The sequence below is a fragment of the Globicephala melas genome, chromosome 15 (assembly GCF_963455315.2).
Source record: "Globicephala melas chromosome 15, mGloMel1.2, whole genome shotgun sequence".
Classification (NCBI taxonomy): domain Eukaryota; kingdom Metazoa; phylum Chordata; class Mammalia; order Artiodactyla; family Delphinidae; genus Globicephala; species Globicephala melas.
The window spans coordinates 39,395,173-39,418,639 of record NC_083328.1 but is presented as its reverse complement, the minus strand read 5'-3'; the positions used below and the strand labels follow the sequence as shown (position 1 = coordinate 39,418,639).

At 47.6% G+C, this 23,467-nt stretch overlaps 2 protein-coding genes across 11 annotated transcripts in view; one reads left to right on the top strand and one right to left on the bottom strand.

Annotated features, from left to right (window-relative positions):
• SEC23B (SEC23 homolog B, COPII coat complex component) overlaps positions 1-5,571 on the bottom strand; it is a 39,497-nt gene extending 33,926 nt beyond the window's left edge. The window contains exons 1-3 of one of the 3 annotated variants that reach the window (XM_030872443.2): positions 5,061-5,571; positions 2,543-2,766; positions 1,094-1,151 (exon numbers count right to left, since the gene is read on the bottom strand). In XM_030872443.2, coding sequence (XP_030728303.1) covers positions 1,094-1,151; positions 2,543-2,763 — 279 coding nt within the window. In that variant the 5' untranslated portion in view covers positions 2,764-2,766; positions 5,061-5,571. Of the gene's footprint in view, positions 1-1,093; positions 1,152-2,542; positions 2,767-5,060 lie in introns of those variants that run through there. The other 2 variants (XM_030872444.2, XM_060285515.1) reach the window with 2 other exon arrangements.
• RBBP9 (RB binding protein 9, serine hydrolase) overlaps positions 5,242-23,467 on the top strand; it is a 21,992-nt gene continuing 3,766 nt past the window's right edge. For 2 of the 8 annotated variants that reach the window (XR_009559159.1, XR_009559158.1), the window contains exons 1-3: positions 14,760-15,414; positions 19,101-19,143; positions 23,200-23,285. Coding sequence is in view for 4 of the 8 variants with exons in the window: in XM_060285522.1 (XP_060141505.1) it covers positions 14,835-15,414; positions 23,200-23,237 (618 nt within the window). In the remaining 4 variants the exon portion in view is untranslated. Of the gene's footprint in view, positions 5,656-8,910; positions 9,167-14,759; positions 15,415-19,100; positions 19,144-20,136; positions 20,352-23,199; positions 23,286-23,467 lie in introns of those variants that run through there. The other 6 variants (XR_009559157.1, XR_009559156.1, XM_060285524.2 and 3 more) reach the window with 5 other exon arrangements.

The window sequence follows — 23,467 nt, the reverse complement described above, 5'->3', positions numbered from 1 at the left end:
TCAAGTCCTTTGTCCATTTCTGAGTTGGGCTTTCCTGTTGCTGTTGAGTATTAGGAGTTCTCTATATATTCTGAATATTAATCCCTTATTAGACACATGATTTGCAAATATTTTCACCCATCCTATGGGTTGGACTTTTACTCTGTTGACATTGTCTTTAGATGCCTTATAATTTTAACAATAAATTACATTAAACAGACATCAATTCTGAATATAATAGGGTGTAGGAATGTTTTTAAGATCTGCAATTACTCTGAATCGCCCAGGGAGACAAATCTTGTACGGTATCTGCTTCTAATTCCCAAGACTACACTTAAAAGTCATCAACTGCACACTGGTCTCTTCACCACTGGACTCGGTGTGTGCTATCTGAGAATGAGACTGTTAATTATGATCAAATATAAGAATAAACAAGTGGATGTTATTAATATCTTAAGATATGCTAGAGTACTATATATTATGTTGGGCATAATTATTTTCTAACAGCTTTATTGAGGTATAGTTTATATACCATAAAATTCACCCATTTTAAATGTACAATTGAATGATTTTTAGTAAATGCACAGAATTGTGCAATAACCACCATAATCCACTTTTTGAACATTTCCTCCATAGGCACAGTTCATTTCAAAGAAAAGTCTCTCTCATCATTTGTGAGCTCCTAGTTTAGTAGTTAAAAATGTTTAAATCAAAACAAGATCAATTTGATCCTGAAAGTTAGGAAGATCGAAAATGAAAATCCAGTAACGTACACTATCCAATTAGAATAAACTGAAATCAAATGTAATATAAACACCTTATCTGTTTTCTAGGGTAACGTACTCAGTACTTACAGAAAACCTATTTAAAAAAAAAAAAAGGAAATCTATGTCCCATCCACAGCAAAGACAAAGACTCATATAATGAAACTGAATGACCATTCAAAACAAAAATCACATATGTTCAACATTCAATATTAGGCTTAAGAAATATCACCTTGACAGGTGCCCTGTGCCAGAGCAGACACAAATTCAACCTCACTTAATTTTTTTCAGAGTAGGACAACTAAAGTGAAACACAGGAAATACTTGTAAAATAATTACAGTTCACATACCTGATTTCTTTGGAAACAGAAATTACAAGCCCAAAGCTTTGCTCGATAATCAACCTGACTGTGAGAAAAATAAATATTACAACCAGATACCGTTTTCATTTTTAAGGTAGAAAGCATTTAAGTGTAAACTTCTTGTTCAGTAAATCGCACGGATGTGTGTTCAGGTGTGGGTGCCTCAATGGAGGAAGGTATGCAACACATTCTCTGCAGCTAGAGTTCTGGCTGCTGAGTGCACCGAAAGGCTCCTTCAAGGAGCAACAATGAATAACTACTAAATCCTTTTTGCTCTTTTCCGATTTCCTAGATAATATTTAGAAATTCATGAGTTATAAAAATTATAGGTTATTTCCTTTTGCCCTGTTATCTAAACATACTCTTTATGATTTTTCTAATGTCTTTATTGTTCAAATATATGAAACTATGAAATTTTAATACTAAAAGGACATTTAACACACAGGAAAAACAACTCAGACTTTAACCACACTTAGTTCACTTGAAGAAGTTGAGCAGAATGCTTCTGGGTTGATACACTTCCTAGAACTGGTTCAAGATAATGCTTTATAGTTGCTTTCCCCCCCTTTCTACATTTAGAAAATTAACGATCAGCTATTATTTTAAAAGAGCAGCAGCATCTTATACATGGGTACACCAAGTAAGAGCAAGGAGAATGAAGTAAAAAATGTTCCCTCATATAAAAATTTTATCTTTTAAAGAGTATTTATGACACTCTTCACTTGCTTAAAAATTCTTTCAAAGAGTGCCCACATTTAAGAGAGCTATCAAAGGTCACCATTTCAGGCACAAAAAAGTTACACTTAGGGCTTCCCTGGTGGCGCAGTGGTTCAGAGTCCGCCTGCCGATGCAGGGGACATGGGTTCGTACCCCGGTCCGGGAGAATCCCACATGCCGCGGAGCGGCTGGGCCCGTGAGCCATGGCCGCTGAGCCTGCGCGTCCGGAGCCTGTGCTCCGCCACAGGAGAGGCCACAACAGTGAGAGGCCTGCATACCGCAAAAAATTAAAAAATTCCACTTAACAATAAAATCATCAAGAGTTCAAATTTCTTCTGCCTATTACCTCTTCCTGCCATACAGCATCACCATACCAGGTAGGTACAACAAAACTCTCTAAAGCTTTTGGATATTTTTTGGAAAATGCTTTGAAAGGCACCAATAAAATCAATAGTTAAGGCGAAAGCAAACTGAAAATCAGAAAAACAAAAAATTACAAATCCTTTCCCTCTACCTCCACCTCGTTCCCATAAATTCTAATTCTATGTGGAATATCAGGCCAGGGAGACTTCCACAAGCATTCATCACCTAAGACTCTCACCATTTACTACTCATCTCAAATTTGACATCTTGCCCAACTGAGTCACTTTTAGGAGAATCACGGGAAAGTCATAATTTACTGTATTCATCATTTTTGCTAGTTGTTAAAAGAATTCATACCAAAGTGGATTGAGAATGGCTTTGCAAGTTGGCCTGCTGCAAAGCACTGGTTCATACTGTACAGGGGGCAGGTCTGGACGTTCTTTCAAAGGAGTAAGGATACAAGCCAGGGGAACAACCATTCTTGTAGCCTCGAGACGGCTGGAAGGCCACACATTCCAACTAAAACGCACGCCATCGCGTTCTTCATTCTGCTGAATGAATTCCAGGTATGTTGCCATTGTCTAAAAAAAAAAAAAACACTAAAGATAAAGTTTAATCGTATGTGAAATTCTCAACTGAACTTCAAAAAAAGATGACCACCTAACGCCACGTTTCTTAAACACTTAGTCTGGAAGAACCTGTCACTGGAGGATGACAACATCTCACTTCTCTCTGACCCCCCAAGAGCCAATTAACTTCACAGCTACCTCTCCCATTCCTTTCTCAACCCTCCTTTCTAGCCCTTAAAAAAATAAAAGGGGCAGAAGGTTTACCATCATTTGGTCATCCCTAAGCTGCATGTAGGTGAATAATAGTAATTTAAATCTCCTCTTAGATCACAGATCATCTCAGCCAAGCCAATTTCAGCCCCGTGCTCAAGGGTTAAGTCTCAAACCCTGTTTCAGCATCCAGCTACCTTCCTCCCTGACTCCCTTTCCTCCTTGCTCTATTCGAGTAAATACTGTATTATAATTTACATTCCAAGCGATCTTGGTTTTGTGCCCTTTCCCTCCTTCCGTTATTATGGAGAAAAGAATTGGATACTGAAGTGCGAATCCTATTCACCACAAGAACAACTACCAGTTCTTAGCCAAGGTACTTCTACTTGGGATCACCAAAATTACAAAGGCACACTTGCTATTATGCTAAGTGAGTTCCTCACCAGCTCCTGTCCCCTCACCACAGTCGCTTATGCTCATGCTTTGGAAGATTCCAGTTAATGAAACAGCCATTCAAACTAAGTACGTTTTTCAAACCCAAATAATGCCAACTTCATCCTGTTTACATACTAAATTCTAGGCTAACACACACTTCAGCTATTAGGGTTCAAGGGAACAAAACTCTCGAGAACAATGGGAAAAATGACAAATTAAAGAATCTTATAGGGCTTCCCTGGTGGCTCAGTGGTTAAGAATCTGCCTGCCAATGCAGGGGACACGGGTTCGAGCCCTGGTCCGGAAAGATCCCACATGCCGCAGAGCAACTAAGCCCGTGAGCCACAACTACTGAGCCCGCGTGCCACAACTGCTGAAGCTCACGTACCTAGAGCCCGTGCTCCGCAACAAGAGAAGCCAAAGCAACAAGAAGCTCACGCACAGCGACGAAGAGTAGCCCACACTCACCACAACTAGAGAAAGCCAGTGCGCAGCAACAAAGACCCAACGCAGCCAAGAAGAAATAATTTTTTTTAAAAAAAACTCTATTATATAAGTGGCCTCTAGTGCTCACTTATGCAACGCTGAATAATGACTGTCTCCAAGCTGTTTTGAGAAGTGCCATACTGTTAATTTGGACTAAGGGAACAACATAGGGCTATAAATGCAAATGAATTACTCTATTACACACAACGCGGAGCACAAAAATTCCAAATGTTTGTTCCAGCTTAAACTCTAAGGCATCTACTTGTTATCTCTGGCCAAAGCAGGAAACTGTAGTTCTGTGTACACAGAAAACACTTCTGCAGCTTCCTGGCTAGTAAAGGGTCATTCAGGTGGGAATGAAAGCAAGTTCTAACATCCCAATTCTCAGCAAGCACCTCGGCAGACTTCATTAAGTGGCTGTTTTCCTTCTCAAAACAGATCATTATTAAAAGGCACTATCTCCATCCCATGTCCCCAGGCATCCACATATTAAAACCTGCGCTCTACATTTCCCACTGCCTCTTCCGCTCACTCCCTCAAGAGCATGGATTCTTAACTCTGGGCACATAGCCAACAGGGGACTTCACAGGGTCAGTAAGTCCTCTGAAACTGTATGCAAAATTGTGTGCATGAGCCAAGGTGCACTTTTCTAGAGAGACAGGTCTACCATTAACACCATCTTTTCAAAAGGGAAGGCTTTCAGAATAGGTTAACAGCTGAATGAATGAATAAGTAAAATTGTAAAGATCCTGTAGACGTATCTGTCAAAAAAAAAAATCTGTACCATTCATTCCACCTTAAGGTATGATTTTTCAGGACACAACTAAGGTAAAGCAAGGTTTAATCTTTAAAGGGAGTCCGAAGACCTGGGTTCTAGCTCCGGCTCTGTCACGAAGCATAAGTCATTTAACCAGAATCTCGAGTTCCTCAACTGTAAACTGGACGTTGGGTCCTTCTGTCTCCCGCGACTCCGAGGGATCCTGCGCCAGAATCCGGCCAGCCGGCCGCCCCACCTGGCTGGGACCACGTCACTCTCAGCAGACCCCTGGGTCTTCGGGCCCTTCAGCTCCTCTGACCGCCGGGAAAAGGCCTCGCCCCAGGAGCAACCCACCTGCCCCTAAGCAGAGACTCCGGTCCCTGCCCTCGGCCTCTCATAACCTGTGCTCCCCACTCACCTGGCCGGAACCGCTCACCTGGCCGCAGCCGTACGCACCCACCGCTGCAAGAGCCGGGCTCCAGTTCCCACCGCCAAGTCCAACTCAGCCCTAAGCCGATTGGTTAGCGTCCTGTGCGTCACGCCACGGCGCCGTCCGCTGGCCAATCAAAGAGCGCCTCCCCGGCGGGCGAGCGGAAGCAAGACACTTAGAAAGGCTGCGCCGCCATCTTGGAACAGGGCAAGACAGACGTGGTTGGCTCTTAAAAATCACAATTACTCAGAATACAAGTTTCTCCACGTTCACCTCTAAACCTTTCTGCTTCACGAAATACCGGCGCCTAGGGAACTGTTTCCTAGCCACAGCCAGCGCGCCTCAGGAGCTCGCCCTACTCCAATAAGACGTCCGCTCGCTTCAGTGGGAAGTCCCTCTCATCGCCTTAGTTACCGGGAAGCGAGAACGTTGACGTGTGGCCCCGGAAGAGGGCGAGGCTCCTCGCGGAGGAAACCGAAGCTGGCCGGAAGGAGGTGTCGGCGCGTAGAAAGGGGCGAGGCTAAGGGAGCGTGAGCCTTGAGCGTGGGGACGCATGCGCGCAGGAGTCCTGTCAGTTAAACAGGTGTAGTTATTCTTCCTCACCTTGCAGGGTTTCCTTCCCTCGTTCGCCCCTCGTTCTCGCACAGGTGCCTTCCGGCTCTCTGCGGAGCTTGGCGTTAGCGCACAGGCTAATCCCTCTCGTTCCCTGTCATCCTTCCACGAGAAAGTGAATAATTGGGAACTGTGGTAGTCAAACGTTTTAAGAGACTAACAAAACACCAAACTGCATAGAGCACGGCTTTCTACAGCCACCATGGCCGTTTTACCACTTCTTATAAGTGGCAAAACCGAGCACGTTTATTAATCTGACCCAGCGATATGGCCCGTCTGTAGCATATAAAAATAAGCAAAATTATATAAACTTAAAAGTATGCTTAAAGCATATCAAGGCGTCCAAGAATTAACTAGCTCAATTTAATATTAGTACAAAGTTTTAAGTGACTAACAAATCATAGAAGTTAGTTTTAGGTCGATGTGCTACGAAATTAATTGCTGTTTATAGAAAAATTTGTCGAATAATGGTTCAGTTTTATTGAACAAGTTTACATTTTTCGTGTATCTAAAGCATTATGTAGGAGTAATAGTGGGTTTTTTAATACTTAAACTGGTATAAGTTCAGGAAGTTCAAATCAATTATTCTCTCAGTAAAGATACACACTCAATTAAGATACAATACACATTTGTATCATACTTCACAGTGAGAAAATGTTACCAAGTCCAAGCTGGTGCTGCTTGCCGCACAACAGGCCAATTGAGAGATGAGTTGGGGCAAGGACTAGCGACTTCATTCGGAAGGTCGCAGACCCAGGAGTCTGGTTCTGACCTCGGGTGGCCTCGGCCTGCAGCGGCTTGAAGCAGGATTTTTTCGGTTCCCAGCCAGAGATTGAGGTATGGCCGCAGCAATGAGAGCGCTGAATCCCAGCCACCAGACCACCAGGGACCAGTGGCCAGTGACAAGGCCACGGCCCGTCAGCTGTGTAGAAATGAACTTCTACATAGAGACGGAAAGTAGTGAAGCAAGTAGAGTGTTTATTAAGAGGGAAAAGGGTGCAGTACGTGTGGACAGCCACACGGGCGGGCTCAGAGAGACAGTCACGCCCTCGTGGCAGTCTGAATCACTTTTATGGGGCATTTCTTCATGGTTTCCGCTAACCAATCATCTTGTTTCGCCTGGTTCTGAGTCCGGATTTGGTATATCTCAGGGTTCTCTCCTGTGTGGGTGCACATCTCTTAGCCAAGATGGATAGTAATGAAGAGGCCTATGGGTAGTTGACGTCACATACTAGGAGGTGGCACCCCCTCCCTTTTTGACCTCCAAGGAGCCTTTCTGCACATGTGCAGTCGGGGAGGTCTCCTTGACTTTGAGAATGAGGAATACGTGGTCTTTTATCTCTTACCTGGGCAGGGCCCAGCCTCCTTGATCATCCTGCTTTTATGGAGTTTCTGCTACTATGGAGTTTCTGTCCGCAGGGGAGAAACTGTTCAGCCTGGGGCCCATCTACCTCCTGCCTAAGTTCCAGCCAGACTCAGGAGGGGATGTGTTAATTTCTTTTTTCCTGCAGCCATTCACAGGGGGGCCTGGTCAGGATGTTTCCTGTGAGCTAAACAAAGGTATTTTAGCTTAACACTCAGGGTGGGAGGCAGAATTCCTCCAGTTTGGCCATTATGTATACTTTAAGCTGTAGGCAACATCCCTTTAGTGATTAACTTGAAGCAAAAGCAATAGAATACAAAGGTTAAAGTAAAAGAAACAGATCCAATGTGGAGTCAGATTTATTCTTCTCTTTCACAGATAGACATAGCTGGGTTTTTTTTTTAACCAAACATTAAGAAAATATCATTTGCCAAAAATTTGCTTGACTTATTTGAACCTGGATTCCTAGTACTAGAAATTACTGTAAGAAGGATTTTTTAAAATCTACCACATTAATGTATTAGAAGTTTAATTTCCTTATTTTAGGAATAGTTTATTTATGTGACTGTGTAGTTATCCTGATAGGCATTGGGAAGGAAGAAAATTTCCTCCTTCTAGGTTCTTCTGGCTGGCCTAAGAGTTAGATCGACATGAGGCAGATTAACAGGGGAAAATGAAATAGAAATTTAGTAACATGTATACATGGGAGAGACCTAGGGAAAATGAGTAACTTGCTAAAATGTTTCAAGTCCTCACCTTAAAAACCATCCTCAGCTAAAGACAAAAGAGGATATTGAGGTTGGGGAGTCAGTTATGGGAAGTCACCAGGAAAAGCGCAGTAAACAAGGTTAAGGTTGTTGAGCAGATTTAAGTCACTGCCTTCTCCACTGGTAACTTTATAGAGATGTGGCCATCCTCTTTCTAGTACAGAGAGGGAGACAACCTACAAATGGAGATTTCCCTTACAAATGTAAATGTGTCTTACAAAAGGATAATTCCTACTTGGCTAAGAGTTTTTTCCACATCTGCTGTTTCTTAGAAAATAACCAGCTTAAAATAATTGATACGGCAAGAGGCAATGAGAACAAAGCTTCTTTAAAAGATGTAACAATCCAATTTGTTAGAACTCTAAAGTTAGTAAACCATTTCATACTCTTACAACAGGTGAGGACCTTTGCGATTACAGCCATGAAGGCATACAGATGCACAAACACATAGAGTGTAAAACAAAGAATGTTATTTGCCATCCAATTCTATAAGGATCAAGCCATGAGCCACTGCAGCCGCTGACCTACAACACACGCTGAAAGGAATTCAGTACAAAAACCAGGATGAACCATTCAGTGTTTTGGATATACGGACCCCTAGATATGCTAGTGAACACAAGTTCATGTGCCTGACGCACAGCAAGGCCAAACAATATTGAAACGTCAGAGTTTAGGGCAGAGAAAGGTTTATCGAAGGGCTGTGCAAGGTAATGGGTGGCTCATGCCTCCCTAAAACCCGGAAATGCCCCGAAGGGTTTCAGCAAAGCTTTTTTTTTTTTTTTTTTTTAAAGAACTAGTGTTTGAGTCCTAATTTTCTTTTGGTTTTTTGTTTTGTTTTTTGCCATGCCGCGCTGGTATTGACTGTTATTGGCTGATATTGACTATTTTATTAAGAACTATTTTGAAATCAGGAGTCCTCAACAAAGAAAACGGGTTGTGTTCTGCTTTGAAACTAAAACATACTTTTCTATACAAATATCACTTAGTCTAGGTAAGAGATAACACATTCTGGGCATGTCACAGTCTGTCCCAAATAAGGGGGGCGGGGAATGGAAGCGCCAGCAAGAAGCAAGTAAAGGTCACTTACACAGCTGCTGGAAACCCGTAAGGTTTGTCTGCGGCTGCCCTGTGCAGTAGGGAACCAGAAGCTCAGTGGGTGCGCTCTTGGCGCCCCGGAACTACAATTCCCGGAATGCCACGGGCAGGCTCCCCGGTCGCGCACGCGGTCTGAGCGCCTCAGGTCGGCTGCATTCATGGCGGCGCCCTGCAAGGCGGTGATCGTCCCCGGGAACGGGGGCGAGGATATGGTCACTCACGGCTGGTACAGCTGGGTGAAGAGGGAGCTGGAGCAGGTAGGAGACGCACCTCGCTGCACTGGGAGGTCGGGCTGGCGCGGGAGAGGCCGGAGGGCTCCCCGCTCCCACCCCCTTGTGCAGAGCCTGAGGGGACTGCGTTCTACTTTGGTGGGAATAAGACTGAATTGACGCCCTGCATTCAGTCTGTGCTTTTCCTGGAGTTTCTTTTCTGAGGAGAAGGGCCGAGAAAGGGCCCTTCCAGGGCGCGGCGCTGGGTTGCCACATTTGGGAGCGCCGCCTGGAGTTGGGCGCACAGCCTCCCGCCGCCCTGCCGTTGGGCTGGTGGAGGCCGCAGCGCTGTTAGGGTTCCATCAGTTTTCCTGTTTGCACTATTTCTTTTTGTAACCGTGGCCCCGTCTTAAGTATTTCCAATTGAGAAACGAAACCTCAGGAAACCGGAACTTAACCAGCCGCTCTCGCTTCTGTAACTACGCTTGCTGACCCCCCCTTGTAATCATCCAACCAATCAGACGGCGACTAGTGTCTTTGTTTAAAGGTTAACCAATCAGTACTCCCCACCCCTGGAAAGTCCCAAACTTGATTGTACCTGTCTATGAAAGAGCTGAACTAAACTCCATCGGGACCTCTTAGCGCCACCGGCAACGAGTGCGCAGAGGTCCAGGTTCGAACCTGCAATAAATGACCCTTGCCGTTTGGCTTTGACTCTCGACTCTGGTGGTCTTGTGGAGGTGTCTCGCGACCGTGGGCATTTCATTTGGGGGCTTGTCCGGGATGCCCCCGAGCCCACCAGACATCAGGTCAACGGGTCATCGCTGACAACCGATCAGTAAGTAAGCCGGCTCAGGGTACCTTCTGTTTTGGGGACTAGGACAGTCCTGGCGGACGCGCTATAGGACACCTAGTCGGGTGTGGTTGGAGACGTCCACCACGACCCATCTGGGGCTGATAGCCCATCTGAAGCGCGCACGCGATAACCTCCCCTTCCTCCTTTTACAGGCTCCACTATTGGGACTGCTCTTAATCACTTTTGTTTTCAGAGTAACCTTCTCTAACCAATCTCTTCCAGGACCTAGACATGGGCCAAGCACAGAGTACCCCCCTCTCCCTCCTTCTCGCTAATTTCTGGGATGTAAAGTCCCGAGGACACAACCTCAGTCTGGACATCCGGAGAAGAAAACTAATTACCTTCTGCCGCTCTGAATGGCCAACTTTCGGGGTTGGCTGGCCCACCGAGGGTACCTTTTGTCTTCCTATAATCCTAAAAGTTAAATCTAGAGTTTTCTTGCCAGGAAAAGAAGGCCATCCAGACCAGATCCCCTACATCCTGGTATGGCAGGACCTGACAGAAAACCCACCTCCCTGGATGACCCCCTTTTTGTCATCAGGGTCATGTAAGATCCTTGCGGCCCGACCAACTAAACCTCCCAAGCCTCAGACCCCAACTGCACCCATACTCTCTGATAGCCAAGACCTCCTTCTCCTAGACCCCCCCCATATCAACCTCCTCCTTTGGCCCCACAACCGGTCCCCCTTCCTGCTCCTGGCCCTGCTCCTCTCCCCTTGGTAGAACCTCCTGCGGCCCCTCCCGAGGGGCTACCCAGGTCAGAACCGGAGAACCGAGAGGCAGAAGCACTACCGGTCCTCCTGCCCAATGAAAATAACTCCCATGGGCCGGCTGGACGCACCCGTGGACGCACTCAGCGCCACCCAGGGTTCCGCCATCCGGATTCCACCATAGCCCTACCCCTGCGAGAAATAGGCCCTCCCGATGAGACAGGGAACCCCCGACTCCAGTATTGGCCATTCTCTACCAGTGACTTATATAATTGGAAAACCCAGAATGCCCGCTTCTCTGATAATCCTAAAGACTTGATAGCTCTTCTAGATAGCGTTATGTTCACTCATCAGCCCACCTGGGATGACTGCCAACAGCTCCTCCGGATCCTATTCACTACCGAAGAACGAGAGCGAATCCAGCTGGAGGCGAGAAAACTGGTTCCTGGAGATGATGGTCAACCCACCGCTAACCCTGACCTCATCAATGCAGCCTTTCCCTTAACTCGCCCCCCGCAGGATGAATGGGACTATAACACCGGAGAAGGTAGGGGACGACTGCTCATTTATCGCCAGACTCTAATGGCGGGTCTCCGGGCTGCCGCGCGCAAGCCCACTAATTTGGCCAAGGTATATTCAATTATACAAGGTAAAACAGAAAGTCCCTCCTCTTACTTAGAAAGATTAATGGAAGCCTTTAGGCAGTATACCCCTATGGATCCAGAGGCCCCCGAAAATCAGGCTGCCATTGTAATGTCCTTCGTTAACCAGGCAGCCCCTGATATTAAAAAGAAACTCCAGAAATTAGAAGATCTGGAGGGCAAACAGATACAGGATCTACTCCGTATTGCCCAGCGCGTCTTTAATAACCGAGACGCCCCAGAGGATAAACAACTTAAAGCCACTGAGAAAATGACTAAGGTCCTGGCCGCCATTGTTCAGAAAGATCAAGAGGGCCACCAGCCACTCGACCTCCCAGGCGACCATTGGACAGAGATCAATGTGCCTATTGCAAGGAAAAAGGCCACTGGGCTCGGGAATGCCCCAAGAAAAGGCAGCCGCGCCCCAACCAGAGGCAATGGCAACCGAAGGCCACCCCAGTCCTGTTTACACATGATGCAGAGTAGGGGGGATGGGGTTCGGACCCCCTCCCCGAACCCAGGGTAACCCTACAAGTGGAGGGGAAACCAGTCCAATTCCTGGTGGATACGGGGGCACAGCATTCGGTCTTGGTTAAGCCCCACGGGAAAGTTTCTAACAAATCCTCCTGGGTCCAGGGAGCTACAGGAGTCAAACATTACCCCTGGACCACTCAGAGAACTGTGGACTTGGGCACGGGAAGGGTAACCCATTCCTTTCTGGTCATTCCCGATAGCCCTTGCCCCTTACTGGGGAGAGACTTGCTCACTAAAATGGGAGCACAAATTCATTTTCGGCCAGAGGGGCCAATCGTAACAGACCCTCACGACCAACCCATATCTGTGCTCACCCTGAACTTGGAAGATGAGTACTGACTTCACCAGGAACCACCCTCCCAAAATCAAGATATAGAGTCATGGCTTCAGCAGTTCCCCAAAGCGTGGGCAGAAACAGGTGGGATGGGACTAGCCAAACATCGCCCAGCCGTATTCATAGAGATCAAACCAGGAGCAGATCCTGCACGTGTCCGACAGTATCCCATGCCCCTAGAGGCCAAGACTGGTATCACTCCTCATATTCGCCGGCTTCTTGACCTGGGGATACTGCGTCCCTGCCAGTCGGCCTGGAATACACCCCTGCTGCCAATCCGCAAACCTAACAGTAAAGACTATCGCCCAGTGCAGGACCTGAGAGAAGTTAACAGACGGGTCATAGACATCCATCCTACTGTGCCCAATCCATATACTCTTTTGAGCGCCCTTAGTCCAGGAAAACAATGGTATACTGTGCTGGACCTCAAAGATGCCTTTTTTAGTTTACCCTTGGCGCCCAAAAGTCAAGAACTCTTTGCCTTCGAATGGTCGGATCCCGAGAGAGGCATAAACGGACAACTCACCTGGACCAGACTTCCCCAAGGATTCAAAAATTCGCCCACCTTGTTTGATGAGGCCCTACACGAGGATCTCAGTGAGTACCGGAGACAAAACCCCAATGTAACCCTCCTGCAGTATGTTGATGATCTCTTAATAGCTGCTGAGACCGCTGAAGCCTGCCTGCAGGGAACCAGAAACCTCCTACAGACTCTCGGCACCCTGGGATACCGGGCCTCTGCCAAGAAAGCGCAGATCTGCAGGCCTGAGGTAACTTACCTGGGGTACCTATTGAAAGGGGGGCAACGATGGCTCACAGATGCACGGAAGGAAACCGTCCTCCGCATCCCCAGACCCACCACGCCTCGACAGGTGAGGGAATTTTTGGGGTCAGCGGGGTTCTGCCGTTTATGGATACCCAAATTTGCTGAAATGGCCAAACCGCTATACTTAGCCACCAAAGAGCAGACGCCCTTTAAATGGACAGAGGAGGCTGAGCAATCATTTCAGCAGATCAAAACTGCCTTGCTATCCGCACCCGCCCTGGGTCTCCCTGATGTCTCCAAACCCTTCCACCTCTTTGTGGATGAAAGCAAAGGCATAGCTAAGGCCGTGTTGACCCAGCCCCTCGGTCCTTGGCCCAGGCCTGTCGCTTACCTATCAAATAAATTGGACCCAGTGGCTGCCGGCTGGCCTCCTTGCCTCCGGATGATCGCCGCCACGGCCCTAATGGTAAAGGATGCTGACAAACTAACTATGGGACAGGAGTTGCATGTCACCACCCCCCACGCCATCGACGGGGTTCTCAAACAGCCTCCCGACCGATGGATGAGCAATGCTCGACTGGTCCACTACCAGGGTCTACTGTTAAATCCCCTCAGAATCAGCTACACTCCACCGCAGGCATTAAACCCTGCCTCCCTATTACTTGACCCAGATTTGGACTCCCCACTCCATGACTGCAGAGGTACTGGCCCAGATCCATGGGGTTCGGGAAGACCTACGTGACCAGCCCCTACCGGATGCACAAGTCACATGGTTCACTGACGGCAGCAGCTTTGTCCAGCAAGGTCAGAGGTATGCGGGGGCAGCGGTAACATCAGAAACTGAGGTGATATGGGCAGAGACTCTCCCCCCGGGGACCTCAGCCCAAAAAGCTGAATTAATTGCCCTGACCCAAGCTCTCAAGATGAGCAAAGGCCAAAAAGCCACCATATATACAGACAGCCGATATGCTTTTGCTACCGCACACATACATGGGGCAATATACCGAGAGCGGGGACTACTCACAGCAGAGGGCAAAGACATCAAGAACAAAGAGGAAATCCTGGCCTTGCTAGCGGCCATATGGGAACCCAAAAAGCTAGCCATTGTACACTGCCCGGGGCATCAAAAACCCACGAATCCAGTCGCCCGAGGCAACAATTTGGCAGACCAGACGGCTCGAAAGGCGGCACACACTCCAATACCATTACTTCCCCTGCAACTGCCGGATCCAGGGCCCCGGGAAATACCGCCCCAACCCGACTACTCGGAGGATGACATCAGATGGATGAGCAAGCTCCCTCTAACCCAGGTTAGAGACGGATGGTGGCGGGACGCTAAGAACAATATCCTCCTTCCTGAGAAACTAGGAACCCTGGTCCTTGGACGGATCCACCGTAAGCACCCACTTGGGCGCCCGACGGCTACAGGATCTCATCAGGCAGACTGGACTTAAAAATGTCTCCGAGAAGACTGAACGACTGGTTGCTGACTGTGCAGTCTGCCAACTCCATAATGCCAGTACCCACCCGTCAACCACTGGCATCCGGGAAAGAGGAAACCAGCCCGGAGCCTACTGGGAAGTGGACTTTACGGAGGTAAAGCCTGGCAGATATGGGTATAAATATTTACTGGTGTTTATAGATACCTTTTCAGGTTGGACTGAGGCATTCCCAACCAAGAATGAGACTGCACAAATAGTAGCTAAGAAACTACTAGAAGAGATCCTGCCCAGGAATGGCTTTCCAGTTATGATAGAGTCTGACGACGGGCCAGCCTTCGTTTATAAGGTAAGTCAAGATCTGGCTTCCATACTTGGGGCTAATTGGAAATTACATTGTGCATACCGCCCCCCGAGTTCAGGACAGGTAGAAAGAATGAATAGAACTCTAAAAGAGACCTTGACTAAATTGACCATGGAGACTGGCGCTAACTGGGTAGTCCTACTCCCCTACGCTCTGTTTAGGGTGCGAAATTCCCCCTATAAGCTAGGATTTACTCCCTACGAAATAATGCATGGTAGGCCTCCTCCTATCATCCCTAACCTAAAGACTAACCTTATCCAATTGGACCCAGAAAATAATCTCCTGTCTTCCCTCCAAGCCTTACAGCGGACACACGAGACAATCTGGCCCAAACTAAAAGAGCTATATGCAACAGGACCCCCGCCTACTCCACACCAGCTCCGGCCAGGTGACTGGGTCCTTGTCAAACGCCATCGACAAGAGACCCTAGAACCCAGGTGGAAAGGACCTTACCAGATCATCCTGACAACGCCGACGGCCATCAAGGTGGACAGCATAGCTGCCTGGATCCATTACACCCACGTCAAGCTGGTGGACCCATTTTCTGACCTCATCAAGTCCACTAAAGCTGACGTCACCTGGATGGTGGACCGGAATAAGGACAATCCCTTCAAACTGACCTTGTGCCGTACCCTCCCCCATGATGACCAAGGTACTGCTGATAGCCCTAATAATAGTCCTAACCCTCAACCCTCGGGCCACGAGGGGAGGACTCGGCCCTTCCCCCGATAAGAATACTTTAATACAACAACTATATGGTGCACCGTGCGAGTGCAGGGGAGGTACTATGGAGACTCCTGAGGTTCCCCGAGGGTATACTCATATGCAGGACTGCGGGGGAATAACTGCATACCTTGTTCAGGAATATAAGGGCACCAGGGCCTCTCAAAGCTGGCAATGCTACCATAAGCCTAAGCCACTCCCCCCTCGAGCCACTTGCCCCTGTTCTACCTTCCAGGAATCAATGCATAGCATGTGCTATTCCTCTTACCAGCAATGTATAGGGGCCAATAACAAGACTTATTTCACAGCCATACTACAGAATAATAAAAGCCCCACCATTAGTGAGGGTAATAAATATCTTCAGGCTGGATGCACTGGCACCCCCGGGACCCCGGTATGCTGGAATACCAGGGCCCCCACACATATGTCAGACGGTGGGGGGCCCCAGGACGCAGTGCGCCAGATAGAAACCCGAAGACAAATAGAAGAGGTCTATCGGCATCTGTACCCACAGCTCAACTACCACCCCCTAATTCTCCCTAAGGTCAATCCCTCTGAATTGGACCCCCAGACCATGACTATACTAGAAGCTACTTTTACACTTTTGAATGCCACCAACCCCCACTTAGCACAGGATTGCTGGCTCTGCCTTCCTCAAGGACCGCCCCGCCCTATAGCCATCCCCACCTTCGCCAATTTAAACATCAGCGAACGCTGTAACCCTACTTTACTCCCCGAGCCGTTCCCCATACAATTTTCAAAATTTTCAACCACCTTTAATACCTCATGCTTTGTCAAGAACGATTCCCTCTCTAACGCCAGTATTGACTTGGGAATCCTTTCATCCACTGGATGTAGTCAGTATATCCCCGTGAACTCTTCCCTCTGTAGTCCTAACACCACTGTTTTTGTCTGTGGAAATAACCTAGCATACACCTATTTACCCCCGAATTGGACAGGGGTCTGCAAGCTAGCCACCCTCCTCCCCAATGTAGACCTAATCTCGGGAGACACCCCATTGCCCATTCCCAGCTTTGACCTTTGGGCAGGGAGAACCAAACGAGCCATTACAGCCATACCCCTCCTGGTAGGATTAGGAATTACAGGAGCTGTGGCCACAGGAAGTACAGGTCTTGGGGTCTCCCTTCACTCCTATAATCAGCTGTCTAGGCAATTAATAGAAGATGTAGAAGCCCTCTCTGGTACCATTCAGGACTCACAGGACCAATTAGATTCATTGGCCGAGGTAGTCCTACAGAATAGGAGGGGCTCAGACTTGCTGACAGCTGAACAGGGTGGGATATGCCTCGCCCTAAAAGAAAAATGTTGTTTCTATGCAAATAAATCAGGCATTGTAAGAACCAAGATCCACCAGCTCCAGGAAGACCTAGCTCGCCGCCGGCAGGAATTAGCGGATAATCCCCTTCGGTCAGGATTTCATGGAATGCTTCCCTTCCTCCTCCCCATCCTGGGCCCTCTGCTATGCCTCCTTCTCCTCTTCACTATAGGCCCCTGTATACTCAGTAGAGTCATAGATTTTGTCCGAGAAAAAATAAATGCAGTTCAGCTAATGGTATTAACACAATATCAGCCCAACGAGGCCTTAGAAATTGAAGAAACTGAGCCTTAAGGACCCAAGATTGGCTCCTCTGGTTCATGAGAAAGGGGGGAATGAGGGGACTGCGTTCTACTTTGGTGGGAATAAGACTGAATTGACGCCCTGCATTCAGTCTGTGCTTTTCCTGGAGTTTCTTTTCTGAGGAGAAGGGCCGAGAAAGGGCCCTTCCAGGGCGCGGCGCTGGGTTGCCACATTTGGGAGCGCCGCCTGGAGTTGGGCGCACAGCCTCCCGCCGCCCTGCCGTTGGGCTGGTGGAGGCCGCAGCGCTGTTAGGGTTCCATCAGTTTTCCTGTTTGCACTATTTCTTTTTGTAACCGTGGCCCCGTCTTAAGTATTTCCAATTGAGAAACGAAACCTCAGGAAACCGGAACTTAACCAGCCGCTCTCGCTTCTGTAACTACGCTTGCTGACCCCCCCTTGTAATCATCCAACCAATCAGACGGCGACTAGTGTCTTTGTTTAAAGGTTAACCAATCAGTACTCCCCACCCCTGGAAAGTCCCAAACTTGATTGTACCTGTCTATGAAAGAGCTGAACTAAACTCCATCGGGACCTCTTAGCGCCACCGGCAACGAGTGCGCAGAGGTCCAGGTTCGAACCTGCAATAAATGACCCTTGCCGTTTGGCTTTGACTCTCGACTCTGGTGGTCTTGTGGAGGGGTCTCGCGACAGTGGGCATTTCAAGCCCTGCTGGGAACCCCGTCTTAGACTCTACAAGTAGTGGAGGCAGTTCGGCTGGTGAAACAGCCAGGAGGGCTCCTCTCAGGGCTCAGAGTACAAGCTCCACCTCTAGAAACTGGAGACCGAGCCCGCTCCCCGTATCTGCTGCGGGTTCAGATATGGGACTCCCAGATAATTCTACACCAATCTTCTCTGCTCTCTGTCTCGGATTTTTTTTTTTTTTTTTTTGCGGTACGCGGGCCTCTCACTGTTGTGGCCCCTCCCGCTGCGGAGCACAGGCCCCGGACGCGCAGGCTCAGCGGCCATGGCTCACGGGCCCAGCCGCTCCGCGGCGTGTGGGATCTTCCCGGACCGGGGCACGAACCTGTGTCCCCTGCATCGGCAGGCGGACTCTCAACCACTGCGCCACCAGGGAAGCACCTGTCTCGCATTTTTAAACATTTTAATATGTAATATTGATATTTACAAAGGATGTATGTAACACGTACATACATTATGAAGTATAATGTAACCAATACTTGAGGGTCCCTCACCAAACTGAAATCTAGGAACATTATCAATACCTTCAGAGCCACCTGTAAGTCCCTCCATCCCGTTTCCCTGCCGTATGACATTTTAAAAGTTTGTTTCGCTTTTAAAACTTAATTTAAAAAATTAATTAATGTACTGTTCAACCTATGTATGTATCCTTTAAGCAATATATTGTTAAATTTGGCCTCTTTGTGAGCTTTATAAAAATGGCATCTAACTGCGGGCTGTCTTGTGCATCTTGATTTTTTTTTTAAACGTTCTTCCATAACTAGGCAATAAGACTGTTTCCTGAGTTGCCAACCTCTAGAGCTCTAGACTGGGTCTCTAGAATAAAATTCCAGGCTTGTGGCTGAGAGCCATGGCTAGAGCTACAAACCAAAAGGTCAGGGCTGCAGCTGTCCAAGAGGATTGGATCTCCAACTTTCTGTACCACATTTAACCTACTCCCTGGAGCATAGTCTGATTGGCTCCAGGTCAGTTTGTCTAGAATCTGCTATGCCCTCTCTATATGTATATGCCAGCGGTGATAAATGTACATGTGCAGTTGCACATATGAAGAGATCTGCGGAGCTGGCTAGATAGAGAACTACAGACAGATGGAGTTTATGAGGAGGGATTGTATATTCATATGTAATCCTGTAGCACTTACCCCACTTCATTTCATGATATAAACAACTACTTATTGAATTGTTAAAGCTCATATCAGGTGTCTCATTTCTTATTAGCAAAGTATTAGTTGTAATTAAGCTCTTTATTATACTTTTTTTCTCCCTCTCATATCGTAGATACCTGGTTTCCAGTGTTTGGCTAAAAACATGCCTGACCCAAGTAAGTTTTTTAAATGTGTCTTTAAAAAGCCTCCTCTTGTTGGGTTTTGATCTTGTCATTTTCCGGTAGAGAAGAGGAATATCCTAGCAGAGAAGCCTAAGGGAATACATACCTCAGAGTGCATGATGGCAAGTATTTGGGGGAGGAGGATGCAAACCAAAAAACATGATAGAAAATTATGGTAAGGATCAAGAAGAGCACCTGGGCTCGGAAGAATTTAATTTTCAACTTTGTAAGCAACGGATTTTCCCTTCTATAAGTCAAATCTTTTCAGGCAAAATTTATGGGTGTTTCATTTGAGGCAGAGGTATGACAAAACTTACAGCATCTCTATGAGATCCTAATATTAGAAAATGTAACGTGGCCCCTCCTGTTCTGAGTGCCTATGAGTTGTCTCAGGAATTTCCTTTTTGGGAAGAAAGAAAATATGTGGACATCAACTTGAGAAACAATATTGTCAAGAGGATTTTTGTTTTTAAGTTGGAAAGTTTACATTAAACTTCAGAGTTATATTTTATTTTCTTAGTATTTCCTTTCAAGAAAATGCTAAAAAATAAAAACAAAACTATTTACCAAAACTACAGATTTGAGTCTTTCAGACAGCAACACATAAAACTTTGGCCCTGGGCTTCCCTGGTGGCGCAGTGGTTGAGAGTCCGCCTGCCGATGCAGGGGACATGGGGTTCGTGCCCCGGTCCGGGAGGATCCCACATGCCGCGGAGCGGCTGGGCCCGTGAGCCATGGCCGCTGAGCCTACGCGTCTGGAGCCTGTGCTCCGCAACGGGACAGGCCACAACAGTGAGAGGCCCGCTTACCACAAAAACAAACAAACAAAAAAAAACAAACAAAAAAAACTTTGGCCCTATTAAAACAGCCCCATCCCCCATTGCGGTCCTGCGGTTTGCTGAATGGTCCTCTGTTAGAAAGGTGGGCAGCGCTGGACTGAGACTGTCCCTGTTGAGTGACGGACTCTTTCTTTCCCCTGAACCTTAGTCACAGCTCGAGAGAGCATCTGGCTGCCCTTCATGGAGACGGAGCTGCACTGTGACGAGGAGACCATCATCATAGGCCACAGTTCTGGGGCCATTGCAGCCATGAGGTGTGGTCCTTATTGAATTGTCACCATCCCCCCTACCCCTGTGGGCTCCAGTCAAGCTTGCTTGGGAAATACTTCGTGCACATCTTAAGTTTACACTGCAGAGGAGACAGTGAGTAGTAAAATGATCTGTCCTAATTCCTTCCTGGTTTGATTAGTGGATTAAAAAGATACTTTGCTCTTACTGGGATACAGTGACCCTTTTAAAACACAAGTGCCTCCGAACCCCAGCAGCTCCCGTCACCCTCAGAAGAACTTCTCAGCCTTCAAGCCCCCCGCCCCCCATGTCGTCTCTGCCGTCTCCCCTTCGCTGCCCCCAGCCTGGTTTACAGACCTCAGTGCAGTTCCTTGAACACGCCGAGCTTGTGCCTTTCTTAGGCCTGTGCTTGCCGCTGTTCTACTTGGACTCTCTGTCCCCAGACACCTGCATGGCCTTCTCCTCTCTAGGTCTCTGCTCCACGTCCCCTTTCGGTGAGGCCTTATGTAATCACTCCACGTGAAACAGCAGCCTCACCCCACCGAATCCTACCCCCTTTATATCTTATGACCCCCCTTATTATCTGTAGCACTTTTCACCACCTGACATCCTATTCATTCCTTGTCTCCTGCCAGTCAAATGTAAGCTCCATGAGGGTGGGGCTTTGTTCATTCTGACACGAAACCCCGGTGCCTGGCAGAGTGTCTGGCATATGGTAGGTGCTGATAACTCCCCATTGGAGGGTGGAGGCTGCTACCCGCACTGCCCTCCACTCCCCTCCCCCCCCGCCAGCCCCAGCCCCCGCCCCCAGGGTTCATGGGTGCCTCCCTGCTGCTCCCCATTAGAACGTCACCCTGCAGGCTTATAAGGCCTGGAATGTAAGGATGGAGCTGGCTGAATAGCCTGTTAGGGTTGGGTTTCCTCTGTATTTGCGAGGCTAGATGACAAAGGATTATGGGGGTTTTTTGGTTTTAATTAATTAATTAATTTTTTGCTGCGTTGGGTCTTCATAGCGGTGCGCGGGCTTCTCATTGCAGTGGCTTCTCTTGTTGCAGAGCACGGGCTCTGGGCGCGCGGGCTTCAGTAGTTGTGGTGTGTGGTCTTCAGTAGTTGTGGCACTTGGGCTCAGTAGTTGTGGCACACAGGCTTAGTTGCTCTGGGGCATGTGGGATCTTCCCGGACCAGGGCTCGAACCTGTGTCCCCTGCATTGGCAAGCGGATTCTTAACCACTGTGCCACCAGGGAAGTCCCAGGATTATGGTTTTTGTGTGGCTTCTTGTCCCCAGCAGCCCCTCAGGATGTCACGTGAATCGATTGTCAGAGAAATCTTGCCAAGTTCCATAACCTTTCAGCCACACCTGTGGAAGCTACAAGAATAATGCTTTCCTATGTGGACCTACAGAATTGTGGTACATAGTGTTTATAAGCTGCCAGGGGTTGTCCGGAAAATGAAGAAAGCCCTTTATGCTGAAATCTGTGCTAACCCAAGGCCAACTAAATTTTTCTCAGGCCGCTGGCTAATAACGATGTGGCTTCTTTTAAAGACTCCTGAAATTTATTGTAGGATTGTCAGGAACCTTCTAAAAATTAACTTCTAAAGTTAAGGTAGGCAAGGAGAAAACCAGATGCTAAAGCCATGGGGCCTAAGATCATAGGGGAACAGGATACAGAGGACTACCCCACAGTTACTTATTAATCACAAGGGGGAATTGTGTCTTTACAGTGGAGGGATCTGAGGGGTATCACCCTAGGGAATCTGACAGTCTCAGCAGTAATGGGACAAACTGGCATCGTGTGCCCATCGTTGTGGAGGAGTGGGAAGGACACAACATTGCCTACGTAATGGTCTTGCCAAGTGTTTCACCTCAGCCTAATCATGAGGAAACAAGTTCAGTTTAGGGGATAACGTACAAGAAAATGGGCCTAAAATTCTTAAAAGTCGTCAATCTCATTTAAAACAAATTTAAAAGTGATTGAAGAGTCATGAAACCAAACGCGTGATCTTTGACCAGATCTAGGATTGAAAAGATGTTTTAAAGAACAGTTTGGTACAACTAGGGAAAAATGAATACAGGTAATGTTACTGTCTTGGTGCTAAATTTATTAGGTGTAAGAATGATACTGTCGTTACATAAGAGCACAGCCGTGTTCTTAGGGGATACGTGCTAAAGTATTTAGGGGTGAACTGTAGCAAAATTAACGAATCTGGGTGCTTGTTCTCACTTTTCGGTAAGTTTGACATTTTTCAAAGCAAAAGATTGGGGAAAAAGTTTAGGCACGAGAACAAAATACCAACCCTAAACCTTGCCTGGCACCAAGGCCTCCTAGAGCTCTTACCTTTCTAGGTCCTTCCTTAGCCCTGGCCTTTGCTCAGTGAGGGAACTGTCTACAGTTAGCTGAGTGTCTGTTTGCCGGGCACTGTTCTAGGGAACAGGGTCACAAAAATCGAGAAGGCTCAGACCTGCCCTTGAGGGATGCCCCTGGGGGACAGAGGTAAGACAACGCAAACAAGCGTGTGTGAGAGAGGCACAGTTCTGGGACGGTACAGTCACAGACCACTTGCATCTGTCACCTGGGCTGGGGAGGTGTCACGCCTTAGAATGCAGATTCCTTTGCCTCACTCACAATCCTCTGAATCAGATGCTCTGGGCTGAGCCTGGGAATCCACATGTTAACCAACCAAGTAATGCCGACGAATGCACACATCAAAGGGAATGATTACACTTTTTATGTTTATTCAGAAAGAATTATGGAAGAGGTTTGCACTACCTTGAAAACAGAGTAGAAACTCAGGTAGCCCAGGTGAGGTGATTAACCACCGGGCTCATATTTCTGCATTTTCCTTGCTCTTTTTCCTACTAACCTCAGCAGCCTATAGCATGTGCTTTCTGTAAGCTAAATCAAATGAGTTTTGGATGGCTTACTGAATTTCTGGGACCAGATTTAACATTAAACATCAGCTACACCATTCCTCTCGCTCCAGGTATGCAGAGACCCACCGGGTGTGTGCTATCGTGTTAGTGTCTGCGTACACGTCTGACCTGGGGGATGACAACGAACGGGCAAGCGGTAAGTCTGAAGGCAGAAACCGGAAGAGCCCTTCCTGTAGCCACGGGGCTGCACGCTCAGGTAGTAAAACAGCACTGTCTTCCAACAGGTTAACACAAAATCTAACAGCACATGAGGAATATTTACCACCCATCTTTAGGTATAAGTTAGGCACTTAGAGAGGGCAGTGAGCCACTATCTAA